General features: G+C 45.1%; 1 protein-coding gene across 3 annotated transcripts; it reads right to left on the bottom strand.

Moving 5' to 3' along the window:
- Positions 1-18: 18 nt before the first annotated feature.
- On the bottom strand, positions 19-27,859 carry LIAS (lipoic acid synthetase). Of its 3 annotated transcripts, none has more exons than XM_044298404.1 (12): positions 27,644-27,859; positions 26,176-26,342; positions 24,328-24,421; positions 23,957-24,037; positions 22,960-23,116; positions 20,364-20,421; positions 9,470-9,598; positions 5,631-5,776; positions 5,473-5,543; positions 4,366-4,477; positions 1,856-1,925; positions 19-446 (listed from the first exon to the last, which is right to left on the bottom strand). In XM_044298404.1, exons 1-11 carry the CDS (start codon positions 27,692-27,694, stop codon positions 1,873-1,875), a joined length of 1,119 nt encoding a protein of 372 aa, XP_044154339.1. In that variant the 5' UTR covers positions 27,695-27,859; the 3' UTR covers positions 19-446; positions 1,856-1,872. The 3 variants fall into 3 exon arrangements, with proteins under 3 accessions (XP_044154339.1, XP_044154331.1, XP_044154322.1); XM_044298396.1 differs by having other exon boundaries at positions 19-449; positions 27,644-27,858; XM_044298387.1 differs by lacking the exon at positions 19-446 and having other exon boundaries at positions 1,026-1,925; positions 27,644-27,854.

Here is a 27,859-nt window from a genome sequence, read left to right as displayed (position 1 = left end):
AATCCTCTCAATTAATTATTAAAGGGATCAAAGTTTATTAAATAGTCAAGAATATCTGTGGTGAATGTTCTTAAATATATGCAAGAAAATTTAAATACTAAATGATGGAATCCAATACTTCAAGTGGGTTGGAAAAGGGAATCGGTCTGTACAGTATATGACCTCACTGAAATTCTAGATTTTCAGCCCAAAAGATAGAATTGTAGATGGAGACTGAAGTTGGATAGAAGCTAGAAATGCACATCGTCCCTGTGTATGAAAACGAGTGCAGACAGAGGAGCAGCCGCCGAGGCGTTCAGTCACCGTTCTCATTTCTGTGTTCCAGCGCATCTTGCAAAGTAGTAGATTTGACCTGACTGGTTGATGGCAGCGACGACTCCACTCCTTGTGTGAGCGAGTTTTCAAGCGTGCGGCTCCACCTGTGGGTTTCCTCCTCATTGCATTTTCTACTTTTAAAGTGCAAAATTAACAATCAGGCCCCTTGCAGATGAACGTGACGGATTAGGTCTGGATGCATTCAGTAAAAAATGCGCAATTTCGCAAGCAAGTTCAGTCAGTTTTGTCTGCGATTGTATTCAGTTTTTTTTCACACGGGTGCAATGGATTGAAGCGTTTTTCACACGCATGATAAAAAAAACTGAAGGTTTACAAACAACATCTCTTAGTAACCCTCAGTGAAAAACGCAGAATATAGAACATGCTACGATTTTCACGCAACGCACAAGTGATGCGTGAAAAACAACGCTCATGTGCACAGCCCCATTGAAATGAATGTGTCCGGATTCAGTGCGGGTGCAATGCGTTCGCATTGCACCCGCGCAGAAAGCTCGCTTGTGTGAAAGGGGCCTTAAGAAGGCAATTTATTGTGAGGGGATTTTTTTTAGGTTTGTGACTGTGCTGATGTGATTTTCACAAGATTTATCCAACGTCGCACACAGGGGAACATTTATCAAAACCAGCATTTTCTTTGCCAGTTTTGATTTCCCCTGTGCAGCTGGAGAATGGGCCTATTTTTTGCTGTGGCGCAGGGCTCATCATGCTACAGGCTACACACCAGCCTGAAATCTATGGTAGCCTCCTAGCTGTCGTAGCTTTCTGTTTTCATCGCATGTAGCATTTAAAAAGTTGTAAACACAGGGTTTGTGACTTTTTACGCCAGAAAACTGTCATGGGGAGGAGAATGATAAATTCCCTTAAAGGGGTTGTCCCATCTGTAACCTACATGGCATATTGATAGGCTGTGCCATAGCTGTCAGATAGGGGCAAAGCACACCACACTTGCCAGTGTCCTCTCCATTTATTGCTATAGGACTTCTAAAAACTGGCTGAGCGTGCATGCTTGGCTATTTTCAGAAGCCCATAGCGGTATATGGGGAGCAGGCCACGCAGGTGGTGCCACCTCTGCCTTCAACTATGGGACTTCTGAAAGATGCCATGCCAGCACTCTGCCATTTTCAGTACTCCTATGGCATTAAATGGAGGGTGGCCTGTTCTGGAGATAGGTAGGGGTCCTGCTGCTATCCATATAAAATAAATGTCCTAGATAGGAATAACCCCTTTGTCTACAGATGTTACTCCATTTTATTTTACACGAAGCCACTAGTGCCTTTTTGGTGACTTTATAAAAGTTGCAGGAATGGAGTAAAATCACAAAAAGCTGCAAATTTTTGCACCATAATGCAGTATGCCAAAATTTGCAACTTTTTCATGGTGAAAAACTTGTTCAAATCTAAAGGTTTTTTTTACAGCCTGAAGCAATGGACAACTTTCAGTAATACCCCATGGCGACGACACCGATCACCTAATATACCACATGGCATGACATGGCTTTCTACTAGTAAGTAAGTCCATATACCACTGCCATGCTCTTCTTTATATGGCCTTTCTTTTCCTCTTCTCTACCAGATTCTTCAAGAAGAATTCACCTAATATGAAAAAAAAAAAGACACAATAAGGGTTATGTGATATTCCGTAATCTGCTCTTTTTGTCCACAGTAAACCATCACAATGCAGCTTTCTATTCTAAAACTGCCCTGGAAAAATGTAAGCTGCACTGTGATTGGCTATGGGTGAGAAGCCAAAGATTTTTGGTTACACAATTTTGATAAATGAGGCCCAAAATGTGCCTATGAATATGGGCAAGAAGTGCCATTATGAGGATTTACGAACTGCAGCCCTCAAACCAGTAACTGCTAGGCCTGATAATTCAGTAAATGAGTCTTTTCCACAGGACTTTTTATGTATTTTTGTAGTGACTCCAAACGATTTACTTTCATAAGCTCATACTTTTATATTCAGTGACCAAAATAAAACTATGAAATCGGTCAGAGAGAGAGTAGCCTTCGGTTTTTAGCCTAATATGTAGACAGCATAAGGTTAGATCAGACAGGCAAAAGACATGCCATTCTGTATAATAAAGTTGGTACATCTTACATAGTTGTTAAGGTTGGAAAAAGACAAAAGTCCATTGAGTCCAACCTGTAATCCTGCTATATCGATCCACGGAAAAAAAAATCCCTGGATCAATGTCCATCCTCTTTTTAAAAAGGCCTTTGGCCAAAAGGAAAGGGTGCGAAGAACATGATTATTATACATTGATTTCATCAATGTTATTTTGAAGTAAAGTCATCTAAACCTTTTTTGAAGCCCTCTACTGTATTCGCTGTGACCAGCTCCTCCGGCAGTTTATTTCAGAGATTCACAGCCCTTACTGTAAAGAATGCTTGTCGCCTCTTATGACTGAATCTTTTTTTCTTCAGGTGTAGGGACTGGGTATTCAACACAGAATAGCTTCCCTTGATATTTTTTGTATGGCCCATTTATATATTTGTAAAGGTTAATCATGTCCCCCCTTAGAGGTCTTTTTTTCAAGGCTAAACATTTAATCTTTGTTCATAACTAAGACCCTCAATATCCCTTATCAGTTTAGTCGCTCTCCTCTGTACTTTTTCTAACTCCAGGGCACACTTTTTAAGGACTGGTGCCCAGAACTGAACTGCGTATTCCATTTGAGGCCGCACCAACGCTTTATATAGTGGTAATATTACATTCCTGTCCTGCGAGTCCATACCTCTTTTAATACAAGACAAAATTCCTTTGCTCCCTTGTCTAGTGAGGTTTGTCAAATGTGTCTAAACCACATAATTAATGTGAAGCAAGGCATGTACACTAGTTTTCTGTGCAAATCTCCCCCACTGTCTACTGCGCTAGAGGATATAGCCTGTCCTTCATGTCAACTGGCACCATCTACTGTAATACTTACAGGGGTTTTCAGGCAATATCATTTTTTTTAACAAGTGCCTGCAGCCTGCCCTCTGAAACGGACGATTCCTACTTAACTACTCCACGTCACTCCAGTCCTCCGCTTTCTCTATCTTATGGTCCGCACACTGTTTATATGCAGCTGGCTCTGGGCATGGCCACATGTCCAGCTCCAGCCAATGACTGGCTTCACCGGTGATGTGGCCACAAGCGGAATGTCACCACTAAAACCAGTCATTGGGTGGAGTGGGGTATTCAGTTTGTGTGAAGTTATCCCCTTTTCACAGTTATTAGATCGGTGGACGTCCTTCCGATCACTGGGACTCCTAATCATCACTAAAAAGGGGAACCACTACCATGTAGAGCCCCCTGTAGTGAACAGAGTAGCCTTCTGAATTCATTTCTATGGGAGTTTTGGATATAACCGAGAACAGCGCTCTGCTATCTCCGAACTCCCAAAGAAATGAAGGGAGCGGCAGCGTGCATATCCAACCGGCCGTTCTGCTCATTTTGGGGGCCTCCACGGGGTACTGGGTCACTGTTCCTGTGGATAGGGAATATCTTCACACACCTTCACATATCTCTTTAATTCCTCCTGTGGTGGCACTGTATGAGAAATGAACACTTAGGGGCACATTTATTAAGACCGGCGTTTTAGACGCTGGTCTTAATATATCTGTCTTACATTTAGACCATTTTCTACACCATTTAGGCGTAGAAAATGATAAATAACAGCGGCCTGCTGTCCCGCCCGCCTCCTTCCTGCCACACCCACAATTTTAGACCTGGTGTGAACGGGCCGAAGTCGCAGATAATTTAGGCGTTTTTCAGCTTAGTAAATGATCCCGTTAGTGCTAATTTCACCTGCAGATCATAGCTCATCACTGTGACCTTCGCAGTGGTACATCCTATGATTTAAACTGTGGTCGGGGGACCTGTTTAACAAAGAGGGATTGTCCAAAACTGACAACCCCTTCAATACTGACCATTTTCTTAAAGACAGATGGCGCAAATACAAAACTTAAATTTATGTTAGGTAGTATGTCCAATAAAACAATTAAGGAAGTAAAATCTAAGAAAATAAATAATAATAACACAGCATACCGGCTTTGTAGGATGATCGGACCAGAGGACCACTGGCCGTGTACAGGAATCCTAGCTCGTTGCCCATTTTCTCCCAGTGCTTAAACTTTTCAGGTGTGACATATTCTTCAACCTGCAGAAGACCCATAAAATGGTCATGTAATATGTAGCGTTTTTACAGATCAGTTTTAGGCCTCATGCACACGACAGTATTTTTTTTGCGGTCCGCAAAAAGGGGTTCCGTTCCGTGATCCGTTTTTGTTTCCGCGTGTCTTCCTTTATTTTTGGAGGATCTCCAAACATAAAGGAAAGTAAAAAAAAAAAAAAATTACGTTTAGTTTACCATGCAAATGATAGGAAAAAAACGGACGCGGACGACAATCTTGTGTGCCTCCGCATTTTTTCACGGACCCATTGACTTGAATGGGTCTGCAAACCGTTGTCCATGAAAAAAATAGGACAGGTCATATTTTTTTCATGGACTGGAAACACGGATCACAGACGACAAACTGTGCATTAGCAGAGTTTTCCACGGATCCATTTAAAGTCAATGGGTCCGCAGAAAATTACAGAAAACGGAACAACGGACACGGGACACAACAACGGTCGTGTGCATGAGGCCTTATCCTAATGCATTCTGAATGGAGAGCATTCTGTTCAGGATGCATCAGTTTAATCCCTCTTTTCTCTTCGGCCAAATGTCCTAAACACTTGCCAGAATGCCAGATCCGGCATTATTTTCCATTGAAATGCATTAATGCCGAATCCAGCCCCAAGTGTTTTGGAAAAATGGATCCGGTTTTGCATTCTGTGCATGCGCAGAACTTTAAAAAATGTAAAAAAGATAGATACCAGATATGTTTTTCCAGATGACAATCAGAAAGACGGATCTGGTATTGCAATGCATTTGTCAGACGGATCCGCATCCGGATCCGTCTGAGAATAGCATTAGTTTGCATCCGGATTGCCAGATCAGGCAGGCAGTTCCAGCGACGGAACTGTCTGCCGGAATCCTCTGCCGCAATTGTGAAAGTTCCCTTATAGAAGCCTCAGAAACACTCCTGAGATGAAGAGTTTCCATCTGCTATATGTGTAAAATCCCACTGCATTCTGGGAAGGTCCCCTTACCTTAAGATGACGCTTTGTTGGCTGCATGTACTGTCCAAGGGTCAGACAGTCGACTTCTGCTTCACGTAAGGCTGTTAAGAAGTTACCAAACACACGTAATCAGCTCCATGCTTATTCCCAACACATGTCCAGTGGGAGGACACATACTAGTCACTCACCTGTCATGGTGTCATAGACTTGTTCATCCGACTCTCCTAAACCCAGCATGATGGATGTTTTAGTGATAATGTCCGGCCGCACATCTTTAGCATGTTTTAGGACACTAATAGATTGCTCAAAGTTTGCACGAGGGTCACGGACTTGCCTACAAATATATTGAAATGTCACTGCTGGGGCTTGGCTTTTAGGTAACTAGATGACAAACAACTACCAGAGCACGGACATAGTGTATAAATGCATCACCGCATCCTGTACACACACTTATCAGGGTCATTCATTTTCTTACCACATTTTCCATTTTAAAGGGGCTGGCCAATTAATGGTTAAAGGGGTTATCCAAGGCCTATAATGCCCCCCATATGCCCGGCCCCTCACACAGATAGTACTTACCTTGCTCCCTGGCACATGCGTTGCTTCTGATGCCGGCGCGGCTGCATCTCAGGGTGGAGTGGGGGTTATGGGGGGGCAGCCAATAGCAGGCCTCGGCGAGAAGGAGCCTCCCTAGGATCGCGGGTGACGCTAGGGAGGTTAGTTCCCATCGCAGCCTGCTACTGGCTGCCTCCTCACACTGCCGGATGTTTTCATCCGCTCAACTGGGAGATGCATCAGCGGGTGCCGAGGAGTGAGGTAAGTACTATCTGTGTGAAGGGCCCGGGCATATGGGGGGGGGGGTATTATAAGCCTTGGATAACCATTTTCAAAATGTGTTGCAGATGAATTAATACAACTTGCTAATATACTATATGAATTCTATCTATCCATAGTATATATTTATATACAATGCATTCAGAAAGTCAGACCCTTTAACTTTTTTCACATTTTGTTATATTGCGGCCTTGTGCTACAATTAAAAAATAAAATTCCCCCCCATCATTCTACTCAATACCCCATAATGAGAACGCAAGAGCAGAACTTTAGAAATATTTAGCAAATGTATTAAAAAGGAAAAACTAAAAATGTTGCATGGACATCTGTAGTAATATCAGTTGACTGGACAAAATTTGGAACGATACACCTGTGTCTAGGGGTCGACCGATATTGATTTTTTGGACCGATAATCTATGAACTTTCAGGCAGATAGCCGATAATTTATACCGATATTCAGTGAATTTTCATAAAAAAATAATAAAAATACAAATTTCCTACACAAATCTGCTGAAAATGAATATGTTTACTGTTAACGTGTAAGTTTTTTTCTTGTAAATCTTTCTTTTTCATTTATAATTAATATTTTGGTGTGTTTTTTTGTTATTGGCCCCCTTAGGGACTAGAACCCTTGTCCTATTCACCCTGATAGATCTCTATGAATAGGACCTCACACTCTCCCTGATGCCCTGTGCATAGTGCACACAGCAGCAGGGAGCTTACCATGGCAGCCAGGGCTTCAGTAGCGTTCTGGCTGCCATGGTAACCAATCGGAGCCCCAGGATTACACTGCTGGGGCTCTGATCAGAACTTCCACTGAGGAGGAGGGGAGAGGGGACCCTGTGGCCACTGCCACCAATGATTAATACTGGGGGGCGCACTGCACCACCAATGATTAATACTGGGGGGGGGGGGGGGGGGGGGGCGGCGCACTGCACCACCAATGATTAATACTGGGGGAGCTTGGGGGGGAGGGGCGCACTGCACCACCAATGAGTAATACTGTGGGGGTGGCGGCGCACTGCACCACCAATGATCAATACTGGGGTTGAGGGGGGGGGGGGGCGCACTGCGCCACCAATGATTTAATACTGGGGGAGCTTGGGGGGTGCACTGCACCACCAATGATTAATACTGGGGGAGCTTGGGGGTGGGGTACTGCACCACCAATGATTAATACTGGGGTTGAAGGGGGCGCACTGCACCACTAATGATTAATACTGGAGGGGCTTGGGGGCGCACTGCACCCCCAATGATTAATACTGGGGGGCGCACTGCGCCACCAATAAAGATGCCTCTCTCATTCATTCATATACAGGAGGCGGGAGCTGGCTGCAGAATCACATAGCCGGCTCCCTACATCTATGAGCGTTAGCTGCGATCCGCGGCACCTGAGGGGTTAACTACCGCAGATCGCAGCTACTTGTCATAGAAGTCAGGAGCCGGCTATGTGATTCTGCAGCCAGCTCCTGCCTCCTGTATATGAATTAATGAGAGAGGTATCTTCATTGGTGGCGCAGTGGCCACAGCCCCTCCCCTTCTCTTGTCCTCCCTCCTGTCATTGGTGGTAGCGGCAGCAGTGGCACGGGGGGGGGGGGGGGGGGGGGCACTGCTTCCTTCTCCCCTGTGCTGCTGCGGAAACAGGGAGAGCGCTGTCAGCAGCGCGGTCCTTGTTCCCCAGACGTTATCGGTATATCGGCAAAAAAGATACCGATAACGTTCAAAATCCTGAATATCGGCCGATAATATCGGTAAAACCGATAATTGGTCGATCCCTACCTCTGTCTACAAGGTCTCACAGCTGACAATGCATATCAGAGCAAAAACCAAGCCATTAGGAGGAAAGAACTGCCTGTAGAGATCAGAGACAGGATTGTGTGGAGGAACAGATCTGGAGAAGGGTACAAAAACATTTCAGCTGTACTGAAAATTTCCAACAGCACAGTGGCCTCTATAATCCTTAAATGTAAGGCTACTTTCACACTTGCGTTTGGTGCGGATCCGTCATGGATCTGCACAGACGGATCCGTTCAGATAATACAAACGTCTGCATCCGTTCAGATGTATTATCTTTAACATAGCAAAGACGGATCCGTTTTCTATTGTGCCATAGAAAACAGATCCGTCCTCGTTGACTTACATTGTGTGCCAGGATGGATCAGTTTCGTCAAAGCGCAATGGAGACGGAACGGAGGCAAACTGATGCATTCTGAGCGGATCCTTTTCCATTCAGAATGCATTAGGGCCAAACTGATCCGTTTGGACCGCTTGTGAGAGCCCTGAACGGATCTCACAAACGGAAACCAAAACGCCAGTGTGAAAGTAGCCTAAGACGTCTGGAACAACCAGGACTCTTCCTAAAGCTGGCCACCCCACCACATTAATAGGGCCTAATCTAATGGTCACTCTGGCTGTGCTCTAAAGATTCTGTCTGCTGATGGGAAAAACTTCCAGAAGGTCCACCATCACTGCAGCACTTCACCAATGTGCAGCTTTATGACAAAGTGGCCAGAAAGAAGCCTCTCATCTGTACAAAACACATAAAAGCCCGTCTGAAGTTTGCAAAAAAGCAACTAATTGACTATCAGACTGTGAAAAACAAGATTCTCTGGTCTGATGAAACTAAGATTGAACTGTTTGGCCTCAATTCTAAGAGTCATGTTGGGAGTATTCCAGGCACTGCCCAATACCAACCCTACAGGGAGGCATGGTGGTGGCAGCATTATGCTGTGGGAGTATTTTTCAACGCCTGGGACAGGGAGACTGGTCAGAGTAGAGGGAAAGATGAATGGAGCAAAGTACAGAGATATGCTTAATGAAAACCTGACCCAGAGTGCTGTGGACCTCAGACTGGGCAGACGGTTTACCTTCCATAAAGACAATGACCCCAAGAACACAGCCGCACTGCTGCAGTACCGGAGAATGGCCACTACCCAGCATATGGCACATGTGGTGTTCTGGCTCTATACCCTTCCTCTGACAGCGGATAGGTGGGACTGCTGGGTGTCGGACTCGCACTGAGCTGATGACCTATCCTATTCATAGTCATCAATATGTTGGTCCTCGACAAACCCTATCAGGATTTTATATATAATTGCAGACACCCTTTTAGATAAAGCAGCCCATGCTAGTGGAAAGCTTACAAATAATAAAAAGGTCTAATGTGAGTACAGTAAAAAAATCATAATAATACCTTTGCAGAGCTGGAACAGTCTCCACATTATGGGCATAAACGTCAGGTCTGGAACGGACGATGGTTTCTACAGCTTTCTTATCACCACGGAAATCTGACGTTAGACATTCAATAAGGATTTTGGAATTCCTGAGGGCAAAAAAGGGTTAAATGAATTTTATCATGTAGGTATGCCAAAACATAGAAAAGACTAGCACTGAAGGAAAAAGATATACACTAAAAAGTATAACGTGTGAAACAAATAATAACACCGCAATATTAAAGGGGTTATCCCATAAATGATGTTAAAAATAAAATCATATAGTACATGAGAGTCTCTATCTAACAAAGCTAAAACCAGCCCTGCACCTCACATGGATCCAGAGATCTCCTCATTCATTGCTCTGCTAGATTTCTATCAAGCTGACAGCTCAGGGCGCATGTCCATTTTCTGGGGACATGTCCTTTCTGCTGCAACTAGAGGCAGCTGAAGGATGGAACTGAGCTTGTGCTTCCATCTCCGTGAGCGGACAAAACTTTTTAAAAAAGAGCAAACATTAGGTGGCGCTATACAGTTTTCAGTAGATAAGTCAGCAGCTATATTACATTTTTAACTACATGCAATTCCATCAGATCCAGGTGCTGGTTTGAAAAATGTAGAATATTTTTCGTGGGACAAGCCTTTGAATTTAAAATTGGGAATATGTGATCTGTGTGTTGCTGCTGGCTATGAACTTGGGAAACATCCAACTGTTATGATTAAGAAGTCACTAAAGGTACATTTCCGCACAGCGCACATCAAATGTACAGACGTTTTTTCTTGCAGCAATAACAGTTTTTGATAGTCTGTTTAAATTCTGCAATTGTGACATTTACCTGCAAGTTTCATTGCTGTTTGGCCAAAACTGCACAATGCAACAAAAATGCCTTCAAATACACACTTTTTGGCAGTTGTTGCAATGGTGCAGCCTTCTATTGGAACAGTTGCATGTAAATGGAACCTACAGATCAGTTAACACATAGCAGCAAACAGACAACAGGTGGTAGGAAAGAACATTACAAGTATGTGATTGACATTTACTTGACCTTTCACCAGAATTAAACTTCTAAAGTAACTATACAGGCATGTAGAGCGGCGCCCAGGGATCCCCCTGCACTTACTGGTATACCTGGGCGCCGCTCCGTTCTCCCGTAATTGCCTCCGGTATCTTTACAGTTAGGCTCCACCCAGGGGAACCTGCTGGCGCCTCCTTCACCCATGCTGCAGCGCTGGCCAATCACAGCGCTCAGCTCTCTCTCAGGCTATGAGCTGAGCGCTGTGATTGGCCAGCGCTACAGCATGGGAGAATGAGCCGACGGCAGGTTCCCCTGGGTGGAGCCTAACTGTGAAGATACCGGAGGCAAAAGTATTCAGATCCAGGTGCTGGTTTAAAAACTGTAGAATAGTTTTCATGGGACAACCCCTTTAAGTACAGTCATTGTACATATGCAGCCATTTGTGAATACAGGTTCACCTGTAGCAGATTACATTTTATGTGAATGCTAGATGAATGATGGCACTAACAATATTTTTTATGTATGTATGATCAATGTCAAGTGATTAACAAATGTTTTTGTGTATGACTTGGCAATAACTATTAAATTGCCACTAACTATTCAACTCTGCATAAATCAAGGAGTACAGGTGAACAGAAGAAACTTTGGAATATATCTTATCAGAGAAAAATGCCCATGCCAAGCTAAAATTTGCTGTCTCAAGAGACAAGCTGGCTATCAGCTCACTAAAGGACCAGATTACAGCCTCCCAGAGTAGTCTATAAAGAGCGGAGGAGGAGTGGGCTGAGAATACTGTGCCTGAGAATACTAAAGCACACTGTGCCTCAAGTAGTCAGAGAACCTTTTGTCAATTTTTTTTAAATTCGCTTTATTGAACACACAAAGCCAAGTGTAATGACAATCATTGTACATAATCTATGACACATTATACATCAGCAAGTTCTAATAAATGCGTACAGATTGCATAATAAATAAAACGGTAAACACCTGTGCTGTATCTACATGTTTGCGTTTTCTGTCCAGACAAGAGGTACTCGTATTAGCGAGTAAAACACTCTAAAAGTTACTCACAACTCGTGGCCTGTCTTTTTCACAAAGACCCTCTGTTTCCCACCTATCAAGCTTTACGACTGTCAAACTTGTTCTGCTCTTAAAGCTTCGGTCAGCCTTTGGACTGAATAAGCAGTTCTGGGAGACGCACACTATGCCCCCCACACCTTTTGGAATTTGGGGGTGCAGCCTCTGTTCTTATATACAGTACTATGTTCTCATATGGTATAACAGTGTTGACCAGTTGTTTCCATTGCGCTAAGGTAGGTGCCCTATCACCCATCCATCTCATGGCTATTGCCTTTTGCGCTAAAAACAATGTTTCTCTCAAAAATATCCTAGTATGATGACAATACACAGTTTCATCCCATATTCCAAAGAGACAAGTCTTCGGGTGTAATGGAACTGTGCTTTCCAAGAGATCTGAAAGTAGATCTATTACCTCACCCCAAAATGTTTGTATAACTGGACACACCCAAACAAGGTGTCAGAAGTCAGCGCCCTCTGACGTGCATCTGTGGCATCAGAATGAGTACGCCTGCCCATCCTATGTAATCTGAGCGGGGTTAGGTAACTTTGATGTATTATACACACTTGAATAAACTTGGTATTTATGGCTGGTGACACTAGTGTGGGGGATTCCAGCATGTCCTCCTCATCTTCATTAGATAAATCAGGAATCATAGCTTTCCATTTATTTAATGCTAACATCGGGGTACCTTTCAGTTTGACATCTAGAAGGTGGGTATATAGTGCTGATATGAAGCCACGCGGTCCTTGAGAGCGTATAACACCAATCATTGGAAATGAGGACAAAAGGATTGGGGTATCTCGGTAGTGTGTCTGCAGGGCATGCCTCAATTGTAGGAATCTATAAAATGCCTGTCTCGGGAGTCCATATCTGCGACTCATGGATTCATAATCATTGAAAACGTTATTACTGTATAGGTTTCCCAACGTGATAACCCCATGTTCCTTCCAGAATGTTCTGTCCCGCAGTGTCATCAGATCGGGGAACATGGGGTTATCCCAAATCGGGGTTTCCAATAGATCCGCCTCCACATTATGTAGCCGCTTGCAAGCTGTCCAAACTTGGACTGCCACTCTATGAATTGGTAACAGCTTACGTGGGAACAGTTTAGGTTGCTCCAGAACCGGCCATAGGTTAGTGAGGCCCAGGTAATCGGCGAGCTGTTTCTCCTGTCTATAGAGAGAACCTCCCGGATATAACCATGACTTAATATTCCTCAGTTGCCCCGCTAGGTAGTATAAGTAAATGTCAGGCAAAGACATGCCCCCTTCTTTTTTAAAGCGAGTTAGGTTCACCATCGACAGCTTGGGCCTATTTGCACCCCAGATGAAAGGTGAAAGCAAGGAGGTAAGTTTCTGAAAAAATGCTTTTGGTACTAAGTATGGAGCATGTTGCAGGACATACAGACACTTCGGCAATATGATCAGTTTTATCAGATTTATCCTTCCTGACACTGACAAAGGTAATCCCTGCCACACCCTACATTTTTCTTTACAATATGTTATGAGTGGCTGAATATTCAGGGTATGAAGGGACGTGACATCCTTTGTTATGTATATACCTAGATATTTATAACTAGTCACAATGGGTAGCTCTCCTCGGGTGAAAGTATCTTCCAGCTGATACAATGGACACAGGGTCGATTTGGACCAGTTTATCCTTAATCCGGAGAACTGGCCGAATAATTCTATTATAGTAATCGCTCTAGGGAGTGTGGATTCTGTCTGTGACATGAAGAGCACCATATCATCAGCGTATAGACCTACCCTATCTTCCTACTCCCCTATTTGGATTCCATGGAACTGTGAGTCCGCCCTGATTCGCATAGCCAGTGGTTCTATAGCCAAAGCGAACAGCAATGGTGACAGAGGACACCCTTGCCTAGTCCCACGTCCCAACCTGAAACTATCTGACAGCATCCCATTCACTAATATATCCGCCCTGGGGTGTTTGTACAGCATTTCCACCCACTGTATAAAGTTAGGGCCGAAACCAAATTTTTTAAGAACCTGGAATAAATAGGGCCATTCAACAGAGTGAAATGCCTTTGCTGTGTCCAAAGACGTTAAGGCCCATTTCTCCTGACTCTGGAGTCCTATCTGGGTCACCACTTGCACCCTCCTAATGTTGTCAGTAGTGGACCTGCCTGGCAAAAACCCGGATTGATCCGGGTGCACCAAAGTGTTGGCTACTTTACCAAGGCGCATGGCCAAAATCTTTGCTATGATCTTATAGTCAATGTTTAATAAGGATATCGGGCGATATGATCCACACTCCTCCGCATCCTTGCCTTGTTTCAACAGCACAACTATAGTTGCATCATATAATGACGGTGGGAAGCATCTATTTCTAAATGCGTCTCCATACATACGTAGCAGAAGCAGGTTGATGCGAGCCGCATATTTAATATACACTTCCAGGGGAAGTCCGTCAGGACCGGGAGCTTTCCCCCTAGCCAACTGTGCTATGGATTCCTGCAACTCCAAAACAGTTACTGGGGCTTCCAGACCCTCCGCCGCCTCCTGCGTCAAAGTAGGGAACTCCAAATCCTCAAGATATTGCATGACATCATCTATCTCATAGTTTACTTTGGACTCCTACAGATCCATATAATACTCTTGAAATCTACTTGCTATAGTTCCCGGGTCAGACAGTATCTGTCCATCTAGTGCTTTGACTCGCAGTACGGCGGGGGAGGTCTGGTTTTGTTTAACAATGTGGGCCAGAAGCTTGCTAGATTGATTGCCCATTTCAAAATACGTTTGTTTGGCAAAAAACATTTTCCTTTGAGCTTTTTCTTTAAGTAAGGCTAGGTATTGCCTCCCTGTTAGCCAAGACTCTCTATTTATATCGGCTATATATGCTGCTTCTAGTCTAGAACATTCTGCCGCTAATCCCTCCTCCTGTCTAGCCGCTGATTTTTTAATATACGATATAGTGGATCGCAGGCAGCCTCTAAGGTATGCCTTCATAGTTTCCCACAACAACGTACTATCCGCTTCTTCTTCATGACCCTCCAGAAAAACCGCCAATTGATCGGGAAAGCGATCAGACGGTCCGAACAGGGTCAACCAAAAAGGATTAATCCGTGTTGAGCGTCTGATCACACCCCCACCTAGCATCAGCTTTAGTTGCACTGGCGTATGATCGGATATACCCCTAGACCCATATTCTATATTGTACGCTAAAGAACACATATGTGAGTTGCCATGAATGACATGAGTATTGCCTGACGTCAGGATATTTAAGGCGCCACATATCCAACCATCCCACCTCCTCCAAAAGTGCTGCAAGGGGCATCTTATTATTAAGTCCAGGGCTTGACAAATTTCCTTGGAATCTAGGAGCCAGCTAAAAAAAGTTAGGAGCCGTTTTTTTTTTACCTTATAAAGCCTTATTTTCAGCGACAAAAATAACACCTCTTAAATTAACATATAAAGAAGTCTAGAACCAAACAACATGGGCATTGTTTATTATCAGTGTACTGCGACGTCACTGTGTGTATAATCCCTGCGCTGTGACGTCACTGTGTGTATAATCCCTGCGCTGTGACGTCACTGTGTGTATAATCCCTGCGCTGTGACGTCACTGTGTGTATAATCCCTGCGCTGCAGCTGACAGAACGGAGATCCCTTCCCCAGGATGTTTGGTCCGGGCTCATTCATCTCATAGAACTGCAGCTATGAAATCCACAGCGTATTGCAGCAAACACCAGCAAAATGGATAAGATTTTACCAAAAATCCTCACACTTCATAAAATCCACACGGAAATGAACGTACTGTGCACATTTCAAATCCGCACCGTGGTAATATAGGATTTTACCATGTGTAACTGATCGTGGCTGAATTCCACACGCTACATGTAGAGTTTGATAAAAATCCACAACAGGTAATCCTCTGTGGAAAATATTTCCATTGGAATTACCCGAGGAATACTGAGGGGGGCCTTCAAGCTCTCTCATGGATTGTCACCAAGCTTTCCTGGTCTCCTAGTCCTGAGGAGAACATATCTCACTACGGGAACATATAGAGAAGTTATCAGAGGATTTAGCCATTCAGGAGTCTTATGGCAGCTCCTAGGAGACCTGTGTGGTATACAGCCTGTCACCCAGCTTTCCTGGAGACCTGTGTGGTATACAGCCTGTCACCCAGCTTTCCTGGAGAACTGTGTGGTATACAGCCTGTCACCCAGCTTTCCTGAGGAGAACATATCTCAGTGTGGGAACATATAGAGAAGTCATCAGATGATTTGGCCATTCAGTAGTCTTAGTTCTCATAGGAGCTGCAACCCGGCTTTCCAAGACTCCTGAATGGGTAAATCATATGATAACGTATCTAAATGTTGGGTGACAGACAGCCTGTATACCACACAGCTCTCCTAGGAGCTGCCACCCGGCTTTCTGTGTGGTATACAGGCTGTCACCCAGCTTTCCTAGAAAGGGATAGAACTAAGAAATGGCCGCCTGGTTACTGCAGGGATGGTGCAGGAATGGCCACCAGTTGTGGCTAGCAGGAGCTCCGGCCTAATGACGGCAGCAGGTATGCAGCTCCCCGCTGGGTTCATGGCCGTAGCAGGCAGACATTACAAACTTTGAGCCTGGCAGATAAGTGCAGAGCGCATCATTTACCGCCGCAGAGCAGGCAGTGCAGGGACCTGGCAGCACTTGGTGCCCTTGGGATGCTGCGCTGCCCGATCATGTCCCCTGCTGTATACAGCAGGAGGAATGATGATGGGCTGATTGTCTTCCCTCCACTTGTCAGCGAGTGCAGCGCCGCTACCTGTGCTCCCGCTCTGCCTCCCCTGCACTGACTAATCTTCCCCCGCCGAGGCTCTCTCACCGGGACACGGGCTCCGATGTCTGCTGGACAGTTATCACATAAGTACCGGCCGGACTTCGCCATTTTCAACTGCCCTGGAGATGACGCACGGCGACTTAAGCACGCTGCGACCGCTAGACGGCGAGAGAGAGCGGCCAAACCACGATGGAGCCGAAAGCTGAGGGGTCCTGGCAGGATGGCAGTCCGAGCCTGGGCGCACGTGATTAAAAAAATAAAAATAAAAGTTTCATTTTGCTCCTCGCGGTCCTACCTCTCCAGTGGCTGCGCCCGGCTGCTGGTGCGCTGGGCCTATTTTCAAGCAGGGGCAAATACCCAGGCGCCAGGACAAAATTCCTAGTCGCCATGGCGACCTGGGATTTGTCGAGCCCTGATTAAGTCGATTATCAGCAGCCTCTGCCTGATGGTGTCTATCCAGTTCCCTGTCAAGAGTCATATTGAGATCTCCAAGACCCACTATACGAGCTGACGGATAGGAGGCTGCGAAACTCACAGCCTGTTGTATCACCTGCAAGGAAAAAGGCGGTGGGACGTATATACCAAGAATAACATACAATGTACAATTAATATACGCCGCTACAAACACATATCTCCCCGCCGAGTCTATCTGACACTTTTCCAGTTCCCATCTAAGGGACTTATGCACCATTAGAGACACTCCCCTGGACAGATTCGTATAGCATGAATGTTGTTCCCATTGTGCCCAGGGCTTTTGTATCCGCCTTGTATTTTCGGCTGTCAAGTGGGTTTCTTGCAGGCAGAGAATATGTGGATTGAAACTCCTGACAGCCGAAAATACCATGGTGCGTTTCCTTGCAGTTCCCAATCCTCTGACATTCCAGGACATTATACGCAATTCTGACATGTTAATTTGACGTTAAGGACCTCATTTACCTCTTGTCCCTCCCCCAACACTACTTCATGATTGATACAGCACAGAACAAATAACGATTGAACTGTCAGGCTCTCCCTGACATAAACTGTGAGTGCCCGCATGATGTAACCGCGGACCATACACAGCACTTTCGGCACATAAAGACAAAATACCACGTTTGTTAGGTGGCACTTCAATTAAACGGGGTGTGCATATGGTAATTTACCAGTAGCACTATAGATCTTGTAACTGATATGAAGGTAAACTGTAACTAAACCAGGAACTCAATCCCTAACTTCTAACGGGGAGCCGGTACAGGTCCCGGATAACTAGGCCAGCGGGGAACTCCATGCCCATCCGGAGTTCTCAGCTTGCACTTGACAACCTCCTTATCATGTGAAGCTATAACCCTATCCATCCCACTCTTCTCCTATCACATTTCTCTGTCCCTATCTGACTATGATCATATACAGATATTCATATAGGAGGATGAATATAACAAGGACTGAAATCAACCGAGCTTCCAAAAGGTTTGAGTACTTAGTCATTTAAAATGTTACCGCTGGTCACAGGTTCAAGTCCCCGGGTCCTCTTGTCATGCCGTCAACAAAACTTAAAGTGGTTCTGCACTTTCATTTAACTGATGATCTATCCTCTGGATAGATCATCAGCATCTGATCGGCCGGGGTCCGACACCCGGGACCTCCGCCGATCAGCTGTTTGAGAAGGCAGCGGCGCTCCAGCAGCGCCGCGGCCTTCTCACTGTTTACCGCCGGGCCGCCCGCCCACTGACGTCACGACTTGTATCAACTAGAGTGGGCGCGGCTAAGCTCCATTCAAGTGAACAGAGCTTAGCCGTGCCCACTCTAGTTGATACAAGTCGTGACGTCAGTGGGCAGGCGGCCCGGCGGGAAACAGTGAGAAGGCCGCGGCGCTGCTGGAGCGCCGCTGCCTTCTCAAACAGCTGATCAGAAGCTGATGATCTATCCAGAGGATAGATCATCAGTTAAATGAAAGTGCAGAACCCCTTTAACTTTATCTTGGAGCTCTTGCGTTTCTTCCTCTTCCATCCAGCCAGTCAGTGGCCTCTTCAGGGTTGTTAAAGAACCGACTCACGTCCCCATCCACTACTCTTAAACGGGCCGGGTACACCATGGAATAGGGCAGATTCTTCTCTCGCAGCCTCCTGCTTTGCCCTTCGTTTCTGCAGTTCAGATGAAAAATCCGGGAATATCATGATGTTACTGTTCTCGTACTTGAGCTCCCACTTGGTACGCGCCATCTGTAGCACATGATCCCTGTCCATAGAGTTCAGGAGTCTTGCAAGCAGGGGGCTCGTGGGGTCCCCGGTGGAAGGGGTTTGGCGGGTACGCGATGTGCGCGCTCTATAATAAACCCTGCTGAGAAAGTCGCCTCTGGGAAGGAGTTGCGCAGCCAAGTAGTGACGAACTTGCACGGATTATTGCCCTCTGCTTTTTCAGGCATTCAGATTATCTGCAAGTTATTGTGACGTGTGCGATTCTCGTAATCGTCACATTTTTGTTGCCAAAAGTTGAACTTCTGCTCCAGCTCCTGTATTTTCGTGGGAATTGGCTGCAAGCGGTCTTCCACTTCAGAGATCCTGTTCTCAGTCTCTTTCACGCGATCCCGTATAGCCTGCATGTCGTGGCGGAGTAGGCCTATGTCCACCTTCACTTCCTCCACCTTACCCACCATTGACGTGCGGCAGGTAGCTATTGCTTGCAGTAGCTGCTCAGTGACCTGCTTAAAAGATGGTTCGGCGGTTGTATGTTCCTCTTCCACATGCGCAGGATCCTCCATTGCCCCTTCTAATGTTGAAGAGCGTGTGCCTGCGCCATCTTGGTCTTTCACGCGGGCAAACTCTCGGAGCCGGTCTGCAGCAGACTGCGCTCTGTTCCGGGACATGTTTACGTTGCGGGTCTTTCCCGACCTCCTGCTCGATCTGGAGGTAATTTTTGCGGCAGATAAGTGTCAGGATAAAGTAGAAGTTAGGGATTTGGGTCCGGAGCTCCTCTACATGCGTCCGCTCATACCAGCTTCCGGCCACGCCCCCAATCTTTTGTCATTTTACATAACACAAAGGGGGGACTGGGAATCAGATGACCACTGGCAGCAATACTAAAAACAAGAGCACCAGGTACTGTATGCTGTCAGATTTTTCTACACTCTTGAAAGGAAACTGAAAAAAGCCAAAACTATTAAACACTCTATATTTTTCAAAGATGCTAGACAGATAACGTTAAAGAGGTTCTCCAGGATTTACATGTTGACGACCTATCCTCAGGACTCCCAGGGACCCCTCCTTTGCTGGCTCGATTTTTCCATTACATTATACACTACCTTTTTCCATGGTTACGACCACCCTGCAATCCATCAGCGGTGGCCGTGCTTGCACACTATAGGAAAAAGCACTGAGCTACAGTATGTGAGCTCCCACGGTCCCGGCCACCAGAGAGGCTGGCACTTTTTCCTATAGTGTGCACGCATGGCCACCATTGCTGGACTGCAGGGTGGTCATAACCATGGAAACAAGCTGTGTATAATGCAATGGAAAAAATAATTCAGCCAGCAAAGGAGGCAATATGGATAATCACAATACATTAGTAAGTCCCTTGTATTAACTTTTTCTACATGATAAATCCCCCTTGTTGAAATGACACAACCCCTTTAAGCATCTTCCTACACCATGTGATGTCACGTTCATCGGTCACAAGGCATAGCTCATTCATTTCAATGGGACTGAGCTGCAATACCAAACACAGCCGCTAAACAAGGTACAGCTGTGTGCTCTGCGCTCCCGGGACCACTGCGGCCTCCTCAAACAGCTTATCAGCAAGGTGCCAGGACCTGGACTCCAGACAATATCATATTGATGACATATACTGAGGATAGGTCACCAATATGTAAATCCCAGAGAACCCCTTTAATCACTAGTAAAGCTGTACTTTACCGAGATAGAGCGTACTTTCATTTGGCCTTTATTGAGATAGCGGTTATTTTGGCAGCACTACCATCCTATTATAAAAAATGAATATGTTTTTATGTACCTCTCTTTCAAAAGAGACACTGTTCTCGCAAAATGTTCAGCTCCTCCGTCTGGGAGATCTAGGCAAGAAAACAAATAAAAACGTAAAAGGTTGTGAGAAAGGCAACAAAGGACAAAACCTACAAATACTTGAGTAGTGGGTTGGCAGTATGTTCACCTCTAGAAAAAAAAAACGAAGCCAATAACCACATGGTAAATATGCTGCACAAGCTAACCCAGCCTATATCTGGACATACACATTAGATGGCTGTTGGCCAAATGCTCATTTCTTCTGACCGCTCCATACGCATGCATACTCGGTTTATCTCAGCATGCATGTGTCCAGAATGGGGAGAGGGTGGAAAGCTGCTGTCAGACCCCTCTGGTAGTAGCTACCTGAGAATCAATGAATTGGGCATTTTGAAATCCAGTTTCCCAATACGTCCCAAGATCTGCCGGCTGTGCAAAATGTGTATGGCCAGCAAGGAGATTTTCACATCACATGCTATGGAGCTCTGCACTCCAGCCATGCACATGTTAAACCGCTCTAAATCAAGACTGGATGATGCTTCTCTCATAAAACATCATATGACCTTTTACCCCCTTTCTCTGGTATATTTTCATTCTATGTACGTTGAAATTCCAATAATCTAGTAATTTTGTATTCAAATTTTATTTTGGCATGCATATCTTGAAGCAATCTACCCTTGCAGCTTTCCATGACTGTCCAATAATCTTACATATCTGTTAAAAGTTTATTCCCATGGTGCCAGGTGCCGGACCACCGCCGATCTGCTATTGATGACCTATCCTAGCGTATCCTGAGAATACAGTGAGGAACAGTAGTATTTGAACACCCTGTGATTTTGCAAGTTCTCCAACTTAGAAATCATGGAGGGGTCTGAAATTCACATTGTAGGTGCATTCCCATTCTGAGAGACAGAAGTTTTTAAAAAATTCAGGAAAATCGCATTGAATGATTTTTAAGGGATTTATTTGTCTTGCACTGCTGAACATAAGTATTTGAACACCTGAGAAACAGCAAGAATTCTGGCTCTCAAAGACCTGTTAATGTGCCTTTAAAAAGTCCACCTCTACTCCAGTCATTAATCTAACTTAGTAGCACCTATCTGAGCTCTTTAAAGACTCCTGTCCACCCACAGTCAGTCAGACGCCAACTACCATGGGCAAGACCAAAGAGCTGTCAAAAGACACCAGAGGCAAAATTGTGGACCTCCACAAGGCTGGAAAGGGCTACGGTGTAATTGCCAAGCAGCTTGGTGAAAATAAATCAACTGTTGGAGCAATTGTTAGAAAATGGAAGAGGCTAAAGACAACTGTCAGTCTCCCTCGGACTGGGGCTCCATGCAAGATCTCAGCTTGTGGGGTATCCCTGATGATAAGAAAGGTGAGGAATCAGCCCAGAACTACAAGGAAGGAGCTGGTCAATGACATGAAGAGAGCTGGGACCACAGTTTCAAAGGTCACTGTCAGTAGAACACTACGCCGTCATGGTTTCAAATCATGCATTGCACGGAAGGTTCCCCTGCTTAAGTCATCACATGTCCAGGCCCGTCTGAAGTTTGCCAATGACCATCTGGATGATCCAGAGGAGGAATGGGAGAAAGTCATGTGGTCAGATGAGACCAAAGTAGAACTTTTTGGTCTAAACCTAACTCGTCGTGTTTGGAGAAAAAAGAAGGATGAGTTGCATCCCAAGAACACCATCCCTACTGTGAAGCATGGGGGTGGTAACATCATGCTTTGGGGGTGCTTTTCTGCAAAGGGGACAGAACGACTGCACTGTATTAAGGAGAGGATGAATGGGGGCATTTATTGTGAGTTTGAGCAAAAACCGTGCGGAGGCAAACGGATCCGTCCAGACTTACAATGTAAGTCAATGGGGACGGATCCGTTTGAAGATGACACACTATGGCTCAATCTTCAAACGGATCCGTCCCCCATTGACTTGTAAAAAGTCTGGACGGATGTAATGTAAAAGTCTGGACGGATCCGTTCAGGCTACTTTCACACTTAGAATTTTTTTTTATAATATACTGCAGACGGATCCGTTCTGAACGGAGCCACCGTCTGCATTATATGAGCGGATCCGTCTCAGACGGATCCGCTCTGAACGCTAGTGTGAAAGTAGCCTAATCAGTGCATCCTGCAAGGCTGTACAAAAACGCAGGTGCACATAGTTAAAGGGAAAGTCAGCAGGCATAGCGGTATTCAGCAAACTATATACAAACTAATACAATCAGAGGTTCATAGCAGATATAGTTTTTGATCAAAAGGTATCTGGGCCCATCCGCCAACAGCAAGGTGACCTCGATACGGATGGGTATCTAACTCTAAACTTATTAGCGTTTTTATGGGTTTCGCTCTCCATGAAAGTAGATGTCCACAAACGGCATATAAATAGGTTCAGAGTTAGGTATGCCATGCTGCCTGTGGTTATAAGTAATGTATGGGTTATTATAATGCTAAAAATTACATCAGAATAATTTCATATAAACTCTTCAGAGCACATGTTCCTTGTGGGAAACTGAGCAAATCTGAAGATTCATGTACATTAAAAAGGTGAATGTGTACAACATACACTACATGGGGCATACCATCTCTGTCCACAGAAGTGAGGACTACGTAGTCCAGTCCCCAATCCGCTATGGCTTTAGCTGTATTGTACGGCTCATCTGGATCAAGAGGTGGAGGCTTTTTAGCGGTTTTCACTGAACAGAAGCGGCAGCCCCTGGTACAAGTGTCTCCCATTAACTAAAGTAAAACAGACAACAACTGATGTGATTACTATGGACTGGACCAAGATCAGTATAAGGGTTCATTCACAATTTTGCGGAACGCGTGCAGACCCATTAATTTCAACGGGGCCGCAAAAGATGTGGACAGCACACAGAGTAAAAGAATAGGCAGTTCTATCCGGTATCCGTGTTTTGCAGATCCGCAATTTTCGGACCGCAAAACACTAACAGCCGTCTGACTGTGCCCTAAGGCAGAGACGCACAAACTTTTATGGTCCGAGCGCCACATTGTTAGAATTAACTAATCCCAAAGTCCGCAATAAAACTTAAAGGGGTATTACCATCTCAGACACCATATGTCATATACCATAAATGTCTGATAGGTGCTGGTTCCACTTCCAGGACTCCCACCTATTGGGAGAATAGGGGAGGGGGGTCCCGATCTCTCCTGTTTGCACTCCAGAAAGAAGAGGAATGTGCACTGATGCTTATGTAAGTTGCTTTAACAGTGGAGTTTTTCACTACTCCCATGAACTGCAAGAGGGATAGCATGGGCCCCTCTCCACCTCATCTATTTCTCTCTACAGTGCAACACGTGTCAGTAGATCACCATTTTACCAATATATGGGGGCGTCTTACAATAAGGGATTAGTACTATACTTCCCCCTCCCTGCTCTGCAGCACTTCTCTCTTGTATAGAAAATGAATGTGAACAGCGACCAGACACAAACAAGCAGGACCTGCACAGAATAGTACTGCGGGCTGCATGTAACCCCCTAATTTGAAGGATATGCATGGTCTAATGGCTGTGGCAGGTGAAATATAGATGTGGTATGTGCTTTATACTTTTACGCACCATGATAGTTGCAGTAGCAGTTCCATATTCTCCACCACCCCAGCACTCTCCAATGTTGGGACATCGGGCTTCTTCACATACCTATTCATCAAAGACAATCATTTATGGGTTTAAGGAAAAAGAAGACAAGTAATAATTCTGTAATTACTTAGATATCCTGATGCGTTACATAAAAGACCATAAGAAAGTAAAGATTCTTCTACTCTGTTGTTTTTTGGGCGAGCAAGGTGTCAGTCTGTGCTGCCCTATAGCTCCTGCACCCAGCCTTCCCGAAGTCCTGAGCAGCAAATCTGCCTATATATATAGTAATACAGGAGCGGGGGCTTATCCCTGGTGCAATTCTTCTTTTTTTATTCTAGTCTTATACTTACAGTGTGAAGATTCAGGCTTCTTAATGTGTTTTTCAGTTTATTATAATTTTTTCCCATCGGAATTTCAGTCTTTGCCCAAGGGGGGAGCCTTAATCTGAAAAACAGATGAATTGTACTTAAAAAGTTCTCTCAGGCCTACTTCACTGTGGATTTCACCTGCAGTCCACAACAATAGCACAAGTAAGGTTTGGTGTCAGAAATCCCCATTCATATGCCTTGGAAAAAATGTGCAGAGATGTAAGAGCATGAAATCTGAAGCATACCCTGTCACCGCGTTCAAGGTCCATATGTGCTGCCAATGAGATGGATGATTTATATTTACACGCGGAGGCTGAAACCCCTACAGATCTAAAACTGAATGGCCTGTTTCAGACGATCCTGTCCAGTGCGGAGAACACGCTGCTCATTTCACAGGACCGCATGGCATTATAATGATTTATAATGCTGTGTGTCTCTGCCCGACCTAGGATTTACTGAACTGTACTGACATAATGCCATCAGTACAATGCAATGTATCTAAGGTCAGGCTGGGACACACAGCATTGTAAATCCTGTTAAATGAGCAGTGTCCATAATAGGAAATCACGCTCCCACACGGAGAGTGTTTCCCCTCTGGACACGCACTTCTGAAAAAGTCTGCTACATCGGTGTGCCTAGACTACATACTGCTGTCCGGCAATCCACTGGGAAATCAGTACATCCTCTGGTTAGCTCATAGAGGACTGTCCAGACTACATATAATTGTAGGAAACTTTGATGCATCAGAAATATTAGATCAGTGCAGGGTTTCAGATTCTAGATGTAAACGAGAAGGTTACCATTCCTTGACAGCAAACATTCATCTTAAATGGGGTTTCCAGGGGGATTACATTATTTTCTTAAAAGGGGATTGCATGGGTTACAAAATATAATCATTACTCTCCTCACTGATCCTCCGCCGCTGCCATTCCAAAGCTGCTCCGCTCCCCACTCTTCTCCACTTCCTGGGCCCGGTTCAACACACAGGAAGTGGCTTGCACGCTCAGCCAATTACTGGGTGTAGTGGATCACTGCCCATCTTAATAAGTCCCCCCAAATTATATATCATTAGGCGCAGAACTCTGCATTAGAACTTCCTATAGATGCCCTAATATACAGAACGCTGTCTGATAGTGGACTCCCTTTTAAGCAAACTGGAAAGCTTGAGAGGGCAGTTACTTTTCCCTGGTGTCCAACACACACAGAACTGCAAAGAGCTAGATCAGGCATGCTCAACCTGCGGCCCTCCAGCTGTTGCAAAACTACAATTCCCAACATGCCCTGATAGCTGCAGGCTGTCAGGGCATGCTAGGAGTTGTAGTTTTGCAACATCTGGAGGGCCACAGATTGGGCATCCTTTGCTTGGAATCACTACATTAAAGGGGTTTTCAGATTTATTTTTATTTTTTTAAAGGTAGAATCAGGGAAATGTGGTAGAATAAAAAAAAAATACTCACCTGGTAAATCCCTTACCTCCCAAGCACTACCAGAAATCATTAGTATTAGCGGTGATGCCTGCAAGTACGGAACATGGCATCTGAGGCCAGAGACTAGTTGGAGCGGTCACATGTACAATACATCATGACCGAAGAACAAGTCATGATCAGTGGAGCGGTGGGGGATATATCATGTGAATATTATTTTTTGTTTTATTTTGGAATAACCCCATTAACAAGAACATTTGGTCGCAAAACACCTCCTGCACTGTACATCTAGGGTGGAAAGGAACAGGAATTATCCTGAAGACCCAACCTGGGCAAGCTGTTATAAGTAATATTACACAAATACAATATTATATGGGAATACTGAGGAGAAGAAACAGATTCATACCTCTCGCCCTTCTCACGCTTCAGGTTGCCTTTATAGTCTGACCATACATTTTTATCCGTCAGATCCCCAGATATAAAATCTTTTAAGTCTGGTCCATTGTGAATGAGGTCCTTCTTTTCATCTGATAATCCGCCCAACACTCTGTACGATGTATGGTACTCGGCCACCTATAAAAGAGAACAGAGAATTTTACTCAATGGGCTCTATTCAGATACAGATCTGCTACACACAAAAGACGGATCCCGCTATCTATATTAACCTGCTGCACTATTCAAGCTTAAAAAGAATGGGGGAAACCTGACATTTTCACCATAAAAGCTAAAGGCACATTTAGATGCTGCGAGGAGCAGCCGACTGTCGGGAAGGAAGCGTTTCTTCCCGACAGTCGGCTGCTCGTTAAATGGAGGTGAAGAGCTGCAAGGATGAGCAATGCCTGCTGCTATCGCTTGTTCCCGTACAAAATCATTGCTCCTGGGCAGCAGAGGCTGTTAAGACGGCACAATCTACTGCCGGGGAACGATGACTGAAGTGTCCACTGATCTGCAGCACATTTAGGGTACTTTCACACTAGTGTTTTGGTTTTCCGGCATAGAGTTCCATTCTAGGGGCTCGATACTGGAAAAGAACTGATCAGTTTTATCCCCATGCATTCTGAATGGAGAGCAATCCGTTCAGGATGCATCAGGATGTCTTCAGTTCAGTCTTTTTGACTGTTCAGGACGGAGATAATACCGCAGCATGCTACGGTTTTATCTCTGGCCAAAAATCCGGAAAACTTGCCAGAATGCCGTAGGAATGTATTATCTGGCATTCAAAATGCCCAGACTGAAAAAAATTTGAAAAAAATAAATGCCGGATCCGTTTTTCCAGATGACACCGGAAAGACAGATCCGGCATTTCAATGCATTTGTAAGACGGATCAGAATCCTGATCCGTCTTACAAATGCCATCAGTTGGCATACGTTTCGACGGATCCGGCAGGCAAGTGTGAAAGTACCCTTACATGGGCAGAATATCGGGAAGGAACATCGGGCATGTAAATCCAGTTTAAGGGTATTTCACAGGATACGTTCAAAATCATACTGGTGAAGAAGATAAAAGGGGTTGTCAGCACAGGGAAGGAACACTATGCCGACACTGTACATGCGCTAGCTCGCGCATCACGATATTACGGCGCTCTAGCTTTCTGACGCTGGGGAGCAAGGAGGAGATTCTGAGGATGCGGGCGGTGCTGGGCTCATCTCAGGTTAATTTCCATATGTATCAAATCGGTTTTTTTTACACAATAAAAGCACACAGAGCTATGGGGACTGCGTATTGCGGATGTGCTAGCGGGCATCTAGCAACCCATGTCCTCAGCTCTATACACAAAATCCCGGTGACAGGTTCCCTTTAACATTCTCTGCCCATGTAAAGGGCCCACTATGGCTGTGTAATAAGCCCGCAATGCCTGGTGACAATAGCTTACCCCAAAGAGCCGCAGCAGTTCTGTCCCCCTCCTCAGACCCGGGAGCCTCATTTTGCCCTGTGTACACTTCGCACGGGGAAGCTGTTTCGTAAGGGCACCGAACAGCTCTGCGATCGACTAGTACAGCCTGACCACTAGGAACAGGTTCCGAGCTAAAGCTTGACACTTACAGGCGTCCGTAATGAAGCTATAGTAGCTTATCACCCCCGTTGTATT

The sequence above is a fragment of the Bufo gargarizans genome, chromosome 1 (genome assembly GCF_014858855.1).
Source record: "Bufo gargarizans isolate SCDJY-AF-19 chromosome 1, ASM1485885v1, whole genome shotgun sequence".
Classification (NCBI taxonomy): domain Eukaryota; kingdom Metazoa; phylum Chordata; class Amphibia; order Anura; family Bufonidae; genus Bufo; species Bufo gargarizans.
Note: the sequence above shows the minus strand (reverse complement) of the source record. Positions and strands in the feature narration are given on the sequence as shown.

Bases quoted from the DNA above. Each gene is read 5' to 3' on its own strand.
- LIAS (XM_044298404.1), bottom strand. From the start codon at position 27,694: ATGAGGCTCCCGGGTCTGAGGAGGGGGACAGAACTGCTGCGGCTCTTT. The intron at 24,422-26,175 runs GTATGAATCTGT...TCTGTTTTTCAG, and splicing joins AAGCGTGAGAAGGGCGAGAG to ATTAAGGCTCCCCCCTTGGG. The intron at 5,777-9,469 runs GTATTATTATGA...ATATATTTGTAG, and splicing joins ACTGTTCCAGCTCTGCAAAG to GCAAGTCCGTGACCCTCGTG.